General features: G+C 38.4%; 1 protein-coding gene and 1 non-coding gene across 3 annotated transcripts; both read right to left on the bottom strand.

Annotated features, from left to right (window-relative positions):
* Positions 1-3267: 3267 nt before the first annotated feature.
* Positions 3268-15402, bottom strand: cse1l (CSE1 chromosome segregation 1-like (yeast)). Of its 2 annotated transcripts, none has more exons than XM_065241779.1 (25): positions 15285-15402; positions 14347-14436; positions 13958-14100; positions 13461-13562; positions 13188-13333; positions 12405-12495; positions 12193-12300; positions 12008-12100; positions 11742-11909; positions 10910-11039; positions 10727-10792; positions 10446-10648; positions 9422-9506; positions 7544-7605; positions 7295-7431; positions 7103-7206; positions 6901-6998; positions 6491-6641; positions 6180-6388; positions 6007-6104; positions 5828-5913; positions 5659-5740; positions 5268-5414; positions 4025-4256; positions 3268-3948 (listed from the first exon to the last, which is right to left on the bottom strand). In XM_065241779.1, exons 2-25 carry the CDS (start codon positions 14429-14431, stop codon positions 3859-3861), a joined length of 2916 nt encoding a protein of 971 aa, XP_065097851.1. In that variant the 5' UTR covers positions 14432-14436; positions 15285-15402; the 3' UTR covers positions 3268-3858. The 2 variants fall into 2 exon arrangements, with proteins under 2 accessions (XP_065097851.1, XP_065097849.1); XM_065241777.1 differs by having other exon boundaries at positions 15279-15378.
* LOC135719573 (small Cajal body-specific RNA 11) lies at positions 6713-6823 on the bottom strand. Its single transcript, XR_010521203.1, has one exon.
* Positions 15403-15639: the final 237 nt, after the last annotated feature.

Here is a 15639-nt window from a genome sequence, read left to right as displayed (position 1 = left end):
TATAAGATTACTAAAAGACAGAAACTTAATCATTTGGTTCTTTGTCAGTAATCTCACATGCAGCCACCTAAACATTTCCAGTGATGATTCTTTACAGGCATCCATTCTCAACCCAACTCCTATATCAGCTCTTTAAGGACAGAAAGCCAAACTTATAAACAGTTGTAATGTTTAACATTTAAAATTTTTATTCAACATGATTTGATGGTTTATTGAACATGAGCCCTAAATGAGAAAAAGTCACAAAATGTCAAAAATAAAATCAAAACTGTCTTTTTTTCTGACATCTTAAAAATGTAAAAACAGTCAAATTGACCCGGAACATAATACAAGAGTTAATATAAATACTTTTTAACAACACAGCTAACATATGAGACAATCCACCACTTTATAATACACAATCCTGAAAATAAATATCCATTAAAGGTACTTTATTTGGCTGCATGGTTTCATAAAGCACCTTAAATATTGATGTTTAGAAGTTCACTTTCCCTGAGGAACATGAATCAAAGTACCATTAACAAAATACTTTATAGTACACGGTTAAAAAAAATTCTGTAAATGACATTATTACTGGCAGCTCTTTGCCAGTAACTTACTGTAGATTTACATGTATGTTATTTACTGGTAACAGTTTGTTCAAAGTTAAATTGCAGGGATGAGAAGCAGAGAGGAGTTTTCCTTGATGAATTTGAATCTGTCCTGAACACTTTCTTCAACAGAGCACCTGTGGTTATAGCATCCAGCAATAGTCGTCTTTATGGGATGACTCCATTGAACTGTAGCACAGCCGCTCGAGTCACAGGGCAGGACAATAAACTGATCAATCACCGCAGACACAAACTTTAATGACTGAGAGGAAGTGACTGTAAACAAAACATAAAAAGAGACATCCAGCCTCTAGTTCTGAATACTTGTATTCATAACTTATTAATAATCAAACCGAGACAAACTTAGTTCAGTTAAACAGCTGCAGTAAACAAATCATATAGGTCTGTGAAAAAAACATATTTAAAGTAATGTGACATACCTTTGAACATTAAAAGAAATGCACAAATCCAAAGAAGTTTCATAGTGATGAACCTGAAAACAAAATTCAGTGTGTGTCATGTTAGTAGCGTATATCGTCTTTTTTACTATTGCAGCTACGCTTTTATCTATACCTTATAATATATAACAATTATTTTACCGTAAAATGTATAAAATAACAATATTCTAATGTAAAGCTGATTTGTAACCTTGTCATTCATTGTGAAAAGATAGGCTATACGATACAAATACATACTATAAAAACTGTACCATACGATATCCGTATACAAATAAAATGACATTTCATAAGTCAGACAGCAGCGCTGACACCGAAATGCCTGGGCTAACTTTTACAAAACCTTGTGCATGCGAACCGAACTCAGATGAAATTGCAATAGATATTTAATCCCCTGTTTTTGAACAAAACAATCGATCTAGGTCTGAAAACAATTCTAAACAAAATTTACAAAATTACAAAATTAAACTACTCGTGCCTGCACATACCGGGGTTTGAACCGTGTCCATCGAAATGAGGAAGCACAGCGCAAATGGTTTGCTTGGTGGCTTTTAAACTCAGCCTACGGTGACTACGGAACTTAATAGTGCTCTGATAAGACTTTTTTGCTCTATTCAGCCGGGAATACCTGCAATACGCAAATCCCACTTCACAAGTCAAGATTCCACCCGCTTCTGCGCTCCTTTGTCCCGTCTCGGTTCTGTCAAAACTACAAAACTAGCCTAACACTTTGGCGAGGGCACAAACCATCTACACCAGTAAACAGCTTCTGCACTATTATTAAAACCCAAACGACGGCATTCTCGTATATCCTTGCATAGCGCAATCATTTGAATCATAGTGAGTATCTGTTGGACGGACCTACAGCCTCTTCTCCCGTACGCAGTGACATTTGAATCACACAAACGCGTGCTTTGCTTTCCCTCCTTTGGGCGTGGCTTTCTCTTCTTTGGGCATGCCTTTCCCTTCTTTGGGCATGACTTCTCCTTCTTTGGGCATGGCTTTCCCTTCTTTGGGCATGACTTCTCCTTCTTCGGGCGTGGTTTCTCCTTCTTTGGGCGTGGCCTCCCAGTGAGCAAATTTCCTAGACCTGCCCTGCGTTCCAGTTCATTTTTTTTACCTTCTCGCGAGAGATGGCCACACACACACGCACGCAAAGTTTTTTAAAAGTGTCAGATGATGACATGTACTGTAATGCTCTCCCATGCCAGGTGCTGTGCTGTGGGTGTTTCCATGATTCCTATTGGCCGGGACCTGTGATAGTCAGTCAGCAGCGGGCATGTTTCCTTGTTCCTACTGGCCAAGTTAAGGGACTGTGAGAAAACCGAGAATGGAAAGTCACCTGAAGAGGCACGCCTTTCATGTTTGAGTTTTATAAGTTATTCTTGTGTATGTTTTTCTGACATCATAAAGACATACGTTACTGCTGTAAATAAGGTTGTGTGTGTGTGTGTTCAGTGGCTGTGAGGTAATTTAATTACAGCACTGTAAAAATGACTGTGGTATCTGAGACACACTGCATCTAACTATACATTGAAAATGGGGACCAAAACATTCAGGTCTATATATTAAGATTTTTAAAATGGAAACCAGGGACATTTCCTAGTTTAATGGTCAAAATATCATTAAAATATAATTTGTTTCTGATTATTGGGGGGCATGTCCCCCTCAACATTCATTTATTGTGCTTACGGCCCTGAATGCATCTATGCGAATCTTGAATTCCCACAACTGTCTTTGCCATTTCTTGGTATATAAATTTGGAGCAGTTGGTTTCCACAAATCTTTGACCCAGGTTTGAATGGAGTTAAACCCACCCTGAACTGCATGAATTTAGTCAGCACTGGAATCTTCACCGGATGCTAAATCAAATGAGAAACTTGCAACTTGATAACAAAAACACATTACGTTACCTATGACGTGTTACGGTCAGAGTTTAAAACAGTGGACATTATGATAAGATCCTCACAACCAACTACCAAATGCTACAAGAAAAGCCTTAAGATGGCAAGTAATCATGTTAGTTTCCGACTTTGTTGAATCTCTTCACCATGGGCATTTCTGTCTGGAATGAACTAGTCTACAAAACATGCTATAAATCAGTTTTAGTTCCGAGCACAATGCAGTGAATGGAACTTTGGCTTGCCAGTATGTGTGACGGCCTGTTACACACAAACCTCAGATGATGCAAACCTGTCCAGATAAATAATTACTGTGACAAAGATGTTTAACAAGTGCTTTATTTTATAACAATCAGATAGAGCAGCAAAACTAAGACAAAGACAAAACATAGTGAATGACAGAGGCGACAAAGACATCTTTCATTTTTCTGCATTGCAAAACTGTTTATACAGTAAAAACACCTCCAAAACTACAGGAAAAACAACAAACAGAAAAAAACCACTTCTCACCAACTTCCGAGTGCTTGCCAAATCTGTGTAAAAGTCTTTTTTTTTCAAAATACTGCCAAATGTATATTTGGGGAAAACGGCAAACCCAACAAGAGAATGTGATGTATGGACTTAGTTAATACATAAACAACATCAACATGACCCACCCAGAGAAATGAGCAGACCCCAAAACATCTCTCTTATATTGGTTAGTTTACAACAAAGTCATTAAAAGTAAACAATCCCTTAAAATCCCTTCTTCAGACAGTCTTGTTGGGCAGCACATCTCCACTCGTGTGTGTCGTGTTGAGTCCACTCTTCATCTCTTTACTGGTTGGATCAGTTTAGGTATCTTGAGAGAGTCAGAAGTCCCATTTTCAACAGGCATAAAGGAGACAGATAAAGAGAGTTTGGTTGTGTGAGTTACACCAGCTGTACGGCAGCGGCCTGGAGGTAACCCTGTAGATACTGAAGAGCCTCTGCTGGCAGACTGGTGCTCACCATAGAGGGCACCTGGTACAGAAAAATACAGTCACACATCAGTGCCTCATAAGCTAATATTCCTTTAGTTTAGAAAAGATAATCTCACCCTTCCAGGACAGGCAGTGGACAGTTTGTGTAAGGACTGGGCAAGGAGGATTTTGGGATTGCTGACAGCGTCTCCAATAGGGTCGTGCTCTTTTTTGCCAGCAAAAGCGAGTTGGGAGAAAGCGGTCTGGTATCCTGGTGTGTCCTCTATGTCTATGAAGTGCTCATCATCTGGGATGCTGTCGTCTTCTGGTAACTCAAATAAACCAATCAGAGCCTGCAGCAAAGGAGTCCTAAAGGGCAAAACGCAAACAATGGCTTATTTATTTTAAGATGAGAATCAGCAGGGAACTGGTGACACATATTGACATCTAGGTCATAATACAATACTTTTGTTAAATGTGATAGCATCTGGCTGTGTAAACAAATGTGGATTATGGACCGTCTGGATTGTAAACCCTTTGAATCATGACTAACGGCATGATAGTCACGGTGTGACTATACAAATCACAACATAAATAGGAAAATGTTCACGTTATTTTGCTCACTTATTGGGAGCAGTATGCTAGCTGGAGCTATTCACTTCCAGTCTTTGTGCTAAGCTAAGCTAGCAGGGGCTGCGTCAGACAGAGTTAAGGGCGATTTATAGTCGAGCGTAGGTCCTACGGCGTAGGTTCCGCGTCGGTTTTCATTTATACTTTTGCGTCGCCGTGCAAACACACCCGCAGACCGCTGGTAGGCAGTAACCACGCGTGTAACCACAGTAGCAGCAGAAGTCGTCACAGAAGAAGAAGCTAAGCAAGTTAACCCACAAACGAAGAAGAAATAGCAACTTGTTGTGTATAATTTGAGAAGACCAGCAATGATGGAAGTAAATAAACAGTGACTTATGTTTCATTTTGAGTTAAATCACTCCTCAACTTGGCTCATCTTTGTTTTCACCGTCTCAAACGGAAATACCTATGACACAGTTTTTTTACCTGACGGGAGGGGTTCTGGTGGACCAATCACAGCGCTTGTGGTCCGCGCAGATCTGACGCGCTGTTAAAAATTTTGTGAGGTGCGCGTCAGGCTACGCAGAGCTACGCACAGGCTACGGATAGCCTACGGTGTAGCTAGGGCATACGACCTACGCACGACTATAAATCGCCCTTTACAGCACGCACAGTGATGAAAGAGGCATGTATGGACTTATCTAACTCTGGGGGATACGGTGAATAAGCTAAATTCCCAAAATGTGGGCGTGTTCCTTTAAATAAACGACGGTAGCTACAATACACAACAGTCAGTGTGTTTTCTCATACCAGAGTTTGGTGTATTCTGTATCCATCATAGAGGGACACTCTGTGAGGATCTTAATAATTCCCACTGCACAGATCTTCTTCTCCACCTGCCCTGAGACCTTCTGCACCTCAGGAATCACAATCTTCTCCACGACCATACCAAACATCCTGAGGAAAGTAATAGAAAGGCTCAAAAGGAGAAGAAATCTGTAATGTCTTCAAAAAAAATCATCAAGTATTATGTAATATAAAATAATGTCCAATAAGATTTTCAGATATAATGTAGTGTTCCTGTAGCTTAATTGGTCATGGGCTTCATCTAAGTGAATACACATTGTAACGCACTGTATGTTGCTTTGGATAAAAGCATCTGCCAAATGCATAAATGAAAATGTAAATAAAAAAAACTTGCTTTGGCTGAATCTCATCAAAAATCTCCTGCAATGCAATTGCGCCGTATTTCACACCATAGAGATTGATGAAGACAAGGAAACCTGAGAAGAGGCAAAAAAGTCACACTATTCATTCTGTATGTTCACAAGACTCATTTAAATCAAGCAGAAGACTGTAAAATCACTCACTCTTAACAAACTTTGTCGTTTTGGAGCTCTGTAGTCTCTGAAATAGCAAAATGAAGATCTGCTTCCTGTACTGCATGATTGAATCTCTGCATATGAAGACAGAGAACGAATGTTAAAGAGGAAAAACAGTGTTGACATCTTAGTCTCTTAATTTTCCACAAAAATTAATCTCTTCTTACGTTGGCATGTGCTCCACGATACTGTTGAGCAGATAAAAGCCTTGGTGGTCATTGGCCTTGGACGCAATGAGTTTCTGGAACACACCAAGAAGACCGGGCTGGAAAGAAAATAAAACGTTTTAATGCAAGATTGTTTTATAGCATGATGAGTATTAATCCCTCAAGAAGCTCACAATCTTATCAGGTGCTGTTGTTGCGATAGAGCCGGCTCCTTTTTCCAGGTAGGCCTGTAGCAGGCGGACCAGAGGAGGGATGTTCCCTGTGCGCTCCCAAAGCACAGGCTGCAACAGGTGAGGAAACAGAGCCATATAACAGGAGGGGATGGAGCTGGTGTGGATCTCCAGCAGCAGGGACATCACCTGAAAGACATACGGCACGAACTCTGCAGGACGAGAGATAAAGAGAGAAGTTGTTATACATTTGCCCAGGAATGCCTTCAATTCTATGGATCACAAAATCATTTTGTAAAGGTTAAATAACACACCCTGCACGTCATTTTGCAGAATCTCGGTAAACACAGGGAACAGGGCCTCTTCAAAGCTGCCCACTGTGGCTGGATTTGCCTTGCAGGTGATCCTGATAGACAGGCAGAGGGACTCGAACAGGTAATGGTTGAAATGTGGCTTACTGGGATTCTGTAGACAAGCAAATAAAGATAAGTAAACATATTCTAGATTTTTTCAACACATTCCTTTCTTTTTACCAAGATGTCCCATCCTGCCTTTAGGACAAAGTCCTGCTTTGGAAATGTCCCCTTTATATGGATGGATGTTTCTGTGTGTCCCATCAGTGTGTCCAATGCCATAAACTGAGACAAGGACCACATGACTGGACACTGAGCAAAAATTTTTGGATGCATTTTAACAAAAACAAAATTAATTCAACATGGCTCACCTTGCTGACAAGGAGAAGCTTGTGGGTGAGTTGGCCAATGAGGGTGGGGACATAGGGCACAATGGACTCCTGCAGTAGAGAGAAGGTCCTCATGATAGCTGGACAAACCAGAAAGTGTTTAAGAACAAGACCACAAAATACACCATTTATTTAATTTCTGTCACTGAAGGATGAGAAAGTGACAGAAAAACTCAAAAACTACCTTTCATGATGTACTCGTTCTCAGAGGAGCCGGGTATCGCGAGAGCTTTGAACAGATTGTTGAGCAACTGCTCTGTGAAGGGTGCGATATCAGCGGGCGTGATTCTGCAGAACAGGATACATTTAGAAAAATGAAAGGCAATGACACCAAATATTGGAAAGAAAGCATTTAATGTCTTTAAATGAAGCTCACAGGGTGGAGTTGTTGGGTCCTCTCATGGTGAAGAGTCTCTCCAGCGCATGAGCCGAGTATGTGTGCTGTACTATACTCTCTGCCTGAAGGTGTGACACCAGAAGAGGAACTGCCTCCAACAGCTGCTCCTTAGGGAGCTACAGGAATGAGACACAAGTTATATCATAACACTGAGAACATTAAATAACGTAATTTATTAATTGTGTATAATGTTCAACACAGTCTCATTGGGTTAAAAAATAAACCAACCTGACTTCTGAAGGTCATAACATATTTGATTGCATCTGATTTTAAAACTGGAAACTCGTTCACTGAGGGAAAAATAAGAAAAGTGCTGTTAGTCCAGCTTATTCAATATTGAGGGCCGTTCACACTATGGATGATACTGATAACTCAAAAAAAAAAAAAAAGTTCTTCATCTAAGTAAAGATACAAGGGAAAATTTAGATGAAAAAACTTTCACAAAATTTATTTTTTTAAATGATGAACGATTAAACATTGAAAGCCAATCAAATCTATTTGAATTTAAAGTGCTTGCACATTTGAAATGGCAGATGACACTGTGGAGAAGCTCATATCATTAAATTAAAAAAGTGAAATTGACCATGTAATGTTTTTATTCTACTACATTAAATATGCCAATAGATAAGATATTAAATTACACAAACTAGATTCACTGTTTAGAGAAACATGAAACGCAGCGTGCTGAGGACATCTGCTGGTTATATCAATGTAACTGCAACACTTGTAAACAACTGGAAATCTACAATATTAGTTAACACAATTAACCTCTTGAAAAGCACCCCCACTCTGGCACAAACCATTAAAAAAGACCTACTTTCACTAAAAGGGTTGTTTTTTACGTAACCATTTAGAGAAAAAGTACTATGGTTTCATTAGAAAGAAGACAGTTTGAGCTTCATTTTCCATGATTCAAAATTATTTTAAGTTAAAAATTAAAAATGTTAGAGAGGCTGAAGTACATTGTAATAAAAAAAATTATACTAAAAATCTTAATGATAAATGTGTGTGTGAAACCTAAAAATGCAATGATGCCAAGGCCACAAGTCTAAAGAATTTATGTTTCACGTTTGAGGTCAATAGGCCCAAAAATGAGGTTCTTGCAAGGTTTTTGTAAGACTAGTGCCTTTTCTAAGTGTCAGTCAGCCCCAAAATAAAAGTCTTTGTTTACATGCAAACACGTTCGTTTTTATTATTATTTATCCTTATGTTAGTGTATAAAATGCAGTTTCCACACCAGGAAATAAAACGTCACACAAAGATCATTGGATTCGTTATCTAATTGGCTACACGTTCTATCTATAATTATTTTTTCATGAAGTCATTGGAGGAACAAGTGAGTCAGATGACATCACGATATTTGACGGCGCTGTTGGATATTATGTATTATACTCCCACCTACTTTGTAAAACAAAGTTTGAACGGGGGTTTGAATGCGAGTGTAATCTTATATACAATGTTACCACATAAATAATCTTCAGATTGTGTATTGTATTCTATTACAAGATGTATACGCAAAATCTGATGTAAACAATGGACAATATATCTATATTTCACAGATTATATGCATTTGTGGACAAACACGGTCATTGGATGTATTATATAAGACGGTTTTCACAAGTTATTCACACATCTGAAACAGATTGGATTCGACTTGCGATTGTTATCAACACAAAGGTAAAACACAAAGTTCATATTTTGCATGTTGTCATCTGGACTTCTGGTCACAAAATACTATTTATGATGCTAGAGCATCTGTATCTCAAAACAGAGACCATACACTAATGCCAAACCCGTAGACCTTTTAAACAATGTATAGTAATGTTAATAATATTAATGTTCGTAGACTGTAGGCTATATAGATATTATTAGCAACGTAAAAAAAACTGACGTCATCCCACCTCCGAGCTAGTGCGTTTTGAGAGGTTAAAGCCAAATATTTGCATGAGTACTTCAATGTGTGAGCAACGTAACAAGGTAATCGTTATCGTCCGTTGGGTGGAGGCAAGCTAATATAGTTATCATTATGGTTAACATCATGGTTTAATCCAGTTACAGTAAAGCTACTGTTGAAACCAACACTGTTATTTAAAGAAAACCATTTACCGTTTGGAGATTTCAGGTCTACGAGAATGTGGTTTGCGAAAAATTCAGACAGATTCACCAACTCGTTGGCTTGTGTTATTCCATGCTGTAAAACAAAATGAAGTTTATTAGAGTTTTCACAAATCCCAAACTAATTCCACAAAGTGCTTTAATGAATAAATGGAATAAAAAATAAAACAAAAACATTATTCCAAGCCCTTCAAAATTAAAAGTGTTAAAGGTATAGGTCCGACATATTTACAGTTTTTGCAGACTAAAGGGTTAGTTCACCCCAAAATGACAATTTTATCATAAATCACTAACACCCCTGTGTTGTTCTAAAAGTCCACCGATTGTCTTTAGAACACATTTTTTTTTTATATATATATATATTTTTGATTAAAATAGGGAGGCTTCTGTCTATCCCATTGAATTAATTTCACAATTTTTTTCTCTAAAAAAATAATTTAAGACATCGGCATAAAGGTCCATGTTCCATCCATCGATCAACAATAATATTATGAAGCGTCAAGAACACTTGTGTGCGCAAAGAAAACAAACGATTTTATTCAACAATTTGTTCTGCAAATCATTCAGTGCGTGTTCACGATCAGACTATGGCGCATGCTGCTGACGTCACCCTTTTTACGCTTTTTTATTCAAGCCATTGTGCAAACATTGTAAGAATACTTAAACAGCCCATGTCAGACTCAGCAGGTGACGTCAGCAACATGTGCCATAATCTGCTCGTGAACACGCTCTGAACAACACGCAGGGAGAAGAACAAAATCATTCGTTTTGTTTTCTTTGCGCATAAAAGTATTCTCGTCGCTTCATAATATTATTATTGAATTACTAATGGAACATAGACCGTTTTGGCGATGTCATGTTACCCCGCAGTGATGCGCACGGAGGCTAAAGATAGATTTTAATTCAAATATAAACAATGCTCCATGCAACTTAAGTAAACAGCTTACTTTTAATATTATCTACTTAAAATGAGGCCAGTAATCTCACTAATAAAGCCCTGACACCCATCTCTCACCTTTTGCGTTTGAGCTTTGGAGGCCAGGGATGTGACGAGATAAATAGCAGCGTCTTTGTGTTTCCAATTCACGCCTGGGTTCTTGGCATACTCCGTCAACATTGAGTTCACATAGCCAGAGAAGATACTGGTCACTGGGCCCTCGAAAAACTTGCAAAGCCCTCGCACCAAATCACAGGCCGCTCGACGCCTTGTGTCAATGTCTGCATAGGACACAGAGAATTCAGTACAGAAAGCCAAACACTTGTACATGATCAACATCACAGAGAAAAAAAACTAACCTGAGCCTTCAAGGTCTCTGATGATGTACTCCTCCGAGTTATCTTCAAATGCCTCCTCATCTGCACCTGTTCAGTTTATAACACAGATCCTTCAGTCACATCATTAGCTAGTAAGCGGTTATCTTAGCTGGTTTTCGTTGAACTGATGAAATATTATTCTCAAAATGACCAATCGTTACTTACTTCTGAACTCCATGTTGGGGACGATGACCTTCTCACAGATGCTGGTGAGGATGTTCTGGTCTTCAAAAAGGTTTTTGTAGTGCGGCCGCTCGCATACAGATGCCAAAAACTGGATAGCATTGCTTACAAGCTACAACAGAATAAAGTTTATATTAGCTGAACAGCACTATAAATGTGTTGATAATCCGTGTGACTTTTTAAAAATATTACTGCAAGGGAACGATAATTTTTGCAATGTTACAGAAAGCATTTTCAGCCAAGGATGTCACAGGATGGGCATTTTGGTATTTTTTTATTTTAATACTTCTGAAAAAGGTCTTAAAAATCATGAGCAAGGGGTGGGGCGTGTGAAAATTTTTTCAAATAATATTACAAAAATAAATACTGATAAAACTAGGATTTAAAAACACACAATCCCACTTTTCACAATCAATCGACATCATCATATCATCTGTGCAAAAGCACTGGTAAAATAAAAACTTTGATGTAATGCTGCATCTACACCAAAAGGTGTCAGCATAAAATCCTGGAACACGGTTGGGGCGGTTTCACATACAGGGTTTTAGACTAATCCAGGACCAGGCCTTAGATATTTTAGGACATTTAAGTAGTTCTTACAAAAAAACTATACTGGTGTGCATCTTGAGACAAAACAATTGTACTGATAGATGTTAAAATACATCAGTGAAAAATCTTTAGATATTGAAGCAGCTCAAACAGGCATTTAAGTCTGAGACTAGAATACACCCTGTCCAGGAAATCGCCCCTATAATAGCCGCATAAAACACATCACTATAACTGTGATAGATATTTAATTCAGTTGTGTACTGACCAAGTCATATTTGACCTCTTGGCCAGTTGTGATCAGCAGGTTCCAGATGGCCGTGACAAAGCGAGGCAGGTAGGGCTGGAACTCTTCGTCGTATTTTTGTGCATAAAGCGCTGCGTTATCACATATTTGAGATTTCAACAGCTCCAATAGACCCGCCTCTTCTTCATCCTAACGTGAATCAAACACAAGATAAACAATTAGCTTTATCATTTCAACAAACAGCTAAACACTCAATTGAACATTGAAGCCCAAGCTCAATAACTTACATCTGTTTGTAACAATTTGTTGTCCAATGTCAATAAGTTATGAAAGTGTGTCATCCAAGTCTCCATGTTATCTTCGAAGAACTCTGGTAGATCCTGAAATAATCAAAAAAATAATAATATTATTATGGAAAAGGCATATCGAATGCAAAAAATGATGTTATGAAAATCCCGACTGTAGACTCTACCTGGAAGTTAAGGCTGTAGAAGAGTTTTGAAATGAGTGTTAGGGAGGAGAAGAGAACCTTCAGAGCATTGACGTCTGTTGCGTGAGTTTGACACAAATCTATTGTGGCCTACAAGTAAAACATAAAACAAGAGACATCGGAGTTCACAGAGATCAGATACAGTATATGGTCAAAACACTACATGGTGGAAAATTTAAAACAACTCGATCTACCTTGAAAAGTTCAGTGAGGGGTTGCGCAAAAGTGTCCAGTACCAGCTTGATCTCTGTCCACAGCTCATTGGACTTAAACTCATGACGATATCTGAAAAAGAGGTTAAAAGTCAAATACAATGCTCAAAACTACATATAAACATAAAAATTAGTTCATCAAAACGTGTGTTTAACAGAATAAAAAAACTCATACAGGTTTAGGGCAACATGAGGGAGAGTAAATCAGGGCAAGATTGAGAGACGTTTGGCTCAGTAAAAAGTATTGTCACTTGCCCGATCGTGCCAGTGCTTCACCCTCAGTCACTAAAATATATTTTCATCAATGTATATTATTTAACATCTTGGAGCAGACATTTACTTGGATAAAACACGACGAAAAAATTGAATATTTTGCACAGTTTGCTGTCAGTTTACAGGTAAAGCAGAAAAGTTAGGAACCTTTTGACCTTTAGACTTTTGAATTATTATTTTAAAACATGTGACACTGACATTTTTTTTATTGGGGCCAGTGAAAATTTTGACAGGGCAAGTGAAAACCTGAACCAATGGCCCGACTGGGCCAGTATAAAAAAGGATTTGCAATGATCCCTGTAAATGACAAATAATGGACATGGAGCCCACGTCTGATAAAGACACAACACACAGAATATCTACAGATCAGTCTGTCAGCAGGTAAAGATGCATGCTGGCTGATATTTCATTTATGAAAGAGACAAAATATAGCGGTCTGCAAACTTACAGAAATGAAAGAACTATGAAGTGTTATTTATCTCATCTCAATACCTTTTAAAAAGAGAGTGTGCCGTGCGAAGAACCCCGTTGATGATGTGAAAGTCTCCACTTTGAAACCGCGTCACCATATCGGTCAGAAGATCTGGCCATTTCTGAGGGAAGTCCTCTCGTCCAATGATGCTTATCGCATCACTGAGCTATAAAGAAAGAGAGAGACAGGATCATGTCTACCAATGTATACTGCACAGTACTCAACAATAACAGTTTATGGATTAAAGCCACATTTTATAATTTCAATATATCAAGTTGTGTGATTGACGGTACCTGCTTTTGTATTTGCTCGGGGCTGGTCAGCATCAAATTGACAATGTTGGCTTTGATGGTTGTTCGATCGGGATCTGAAATTTTGTTTGGTTCATCTTCAATCTGAATTAAAAAAAACATTCCCCAGTTAAACATTCATCGAAGTTGAAGAGCAACAAAGATTTTAACAGGAGATACTGGACTAGGGTTGTAACAAACGCAGGGTTTTCCTTAAAGGGGACAGAGAATGAAAAACCATTTTTACCTTGTCTTTGTTGAATAATGGTAGTCTACCCGCATTCACGAACATACCAAAAGTGCTAGACATGCTAAATATCTCAGTCTCATAGAAATTCCTCTTTTAGAAATGTCAGCCAGAAAACGGCCCAATCTGAAAAACTGATGCTTATGACATCACAGGCATCTCACTGCCCCTCCACTTTAAAATAATTGGCTACATTTTCTGAGTGGCAGACCGTTACAACCCTATACTGGACAGAGGTCAAATCTATACTCACTATGCGCCAGTTTCTCTTGATGTAGTTCTTGAAGGTGACGGCCGAGCACACCCGGATGACATCATCTTGGGACTTCTCCAGTACTGTGAGCAGTAAAATGGGGTAGTTCTGGTTTCCTTCCACCGATTCCAGAAATTTCTCAGCTGAAAACAAAAACACATACATTGATGCATTTGGCAAAAGCTTTTCTTCAAAGCTGTGGATTCAAGACAACACATTGGGTGTTCACTGGAAATCATGATCAAATTATGATAATACAAAGTCAATTTATAAATACATACAGAAAATCATCTCAGGTGTCACATTATCTGTAAGAATATCATTACGCTGTACAACCTGTTGCTCAATGCACACTGACAGCTAAACAGTTAAATCAATGCAATATTAACCTGGTCGTCTCACAGCTGGGTCAGGGCTTAGTGTTTTCCGCAGGTATTCAGTCAGAGTTTGAAGGTTTCCATCATTGAGCTCCATGATTGCTGCAAAGATCAAACAAAAGAGTTCATAAGAGGATCAGTAAAAATGAATTACTGTCACACAACCGCGTGTCATAAACCAAGTGCCTTTCTGTTCAAGCCCCTTTATTAAGGCTAAAGGACACAATAACACTACAAAGCAAATAACATATTAAAAATGAATGCATGCCATTGCATGGCAGAGTAAACATGGATCTGAAAATAAATGCATGTACGTTTTGGACTGTATTTTAAAGCTTACTCATGTTTCTCCTTAATTTGCCTGTGTGATGGTAGTTTGCATGTTAAAGTGTGCTTTTCCTGGGTTTTGATCATAATAACTAAAGACACACGTTTGGCCTGCTGCGATTGAGATTTTATCATCATCAGAAATAAGTCACGCAGATGTACTAATAAACACTACGAGGTGATCTCCATGTGTATTAAACTACCAGTTTATGATCTTCACATCTGAACTGTCATTTGTAGTATTCCAGGCAGACTTTATGACAGATATCCAGGCCATGATTCACATGCTAAAGCTAGCATCCCGAGGAGAAATGCTAGTCATGATTCTAACTACCAAAAGCAAAATTTTTACACAATATAGCCTCTACTTAGTAATCAAAACTGATGACACATTTACCCTACGCATTATAAATGAAATTAAGTCGTCATATTAATGTATTACAGCAAATCGCGAAGTCGGATAATTCACGAGCTGTAGCGCGAACTCATTTCAGCAGGGCGCCGCGCGGATTAATGCACAAGCGATGCAATCCTGCGCGTTATTAATTAATAAACACCAATAAATAATATAAGCATATGTTTTTGTTGAAAGAAGAAAGCGAAAATAAAGCTCTTACCGTTACCTGTATGTTACGGTACTGTGTAACCGGCCCAACTTTCAAACGTCTCACATAAGTGCGCGGTCACGACTTCGCACATGCGCACTAATGAGACACAGACTGGGACAGAGCACGTGTGTATCATATACCGCCACCTCGCGTTCTGTAAACGGATGTACTAGTGAGTCACAGCCCTCATGTAAATTCACTGTCTTAAACTAGAACTAACTAATGACTTAATTAATGCAGATTTAATCATTCTGCCAGAATTAGGCCTACTTATATTTATACAAAATAATAACAATGAGGTATAATATAGTATAGTATTGTTGTTTATTACTGACATAATTGATATATTGATAATTGAACTTTTATGTCC

The sequence above is a fragment of the Paramisgurnus dabryanus genome, chromosome 14, assembly GCF_030506205.2.
Source record: "Paramisgurnus dabryanus chromosome 14, PD_genome_1.1, whole genome shotgun sequence".
Lineage (NCBI taxonomy): Eukaryota > Metazoa > Chordata > Actinopteri > Cypriniformes > Cobitidae > Paramisgurnus > Paramisgurnus dabryanus.
Note: the sequence above shows the minus strand (reverse complement) of the source record. Positions and strands in the feature narration are given on the sequence as shown.

Bases quoted from the DNA above. Each gene is read 5' to 3' on its own strand.
- cse1l (XM_065241779.1), bottom strand. From the start codon at position 14,431: ATGGAGCTCAATGATGGAAACCTTCAAACTCTGACTGAATACCTGCGG. The intron at 7,432-7,543 runs GTTGGTTTATTT...TCATTCCTGTAG, and splicing joins TTATGACCTTCAGAAGTCAG to CTCCCTAAGGAGCAGCTGTT. The intron at 5,415-5,658 runs GCAAGTTTTTTT...TACTTTCCTCAG, and splicing joins TTTGATGAGATTCAGCCAAA to GATGTTTGGTATGGTCGTGG.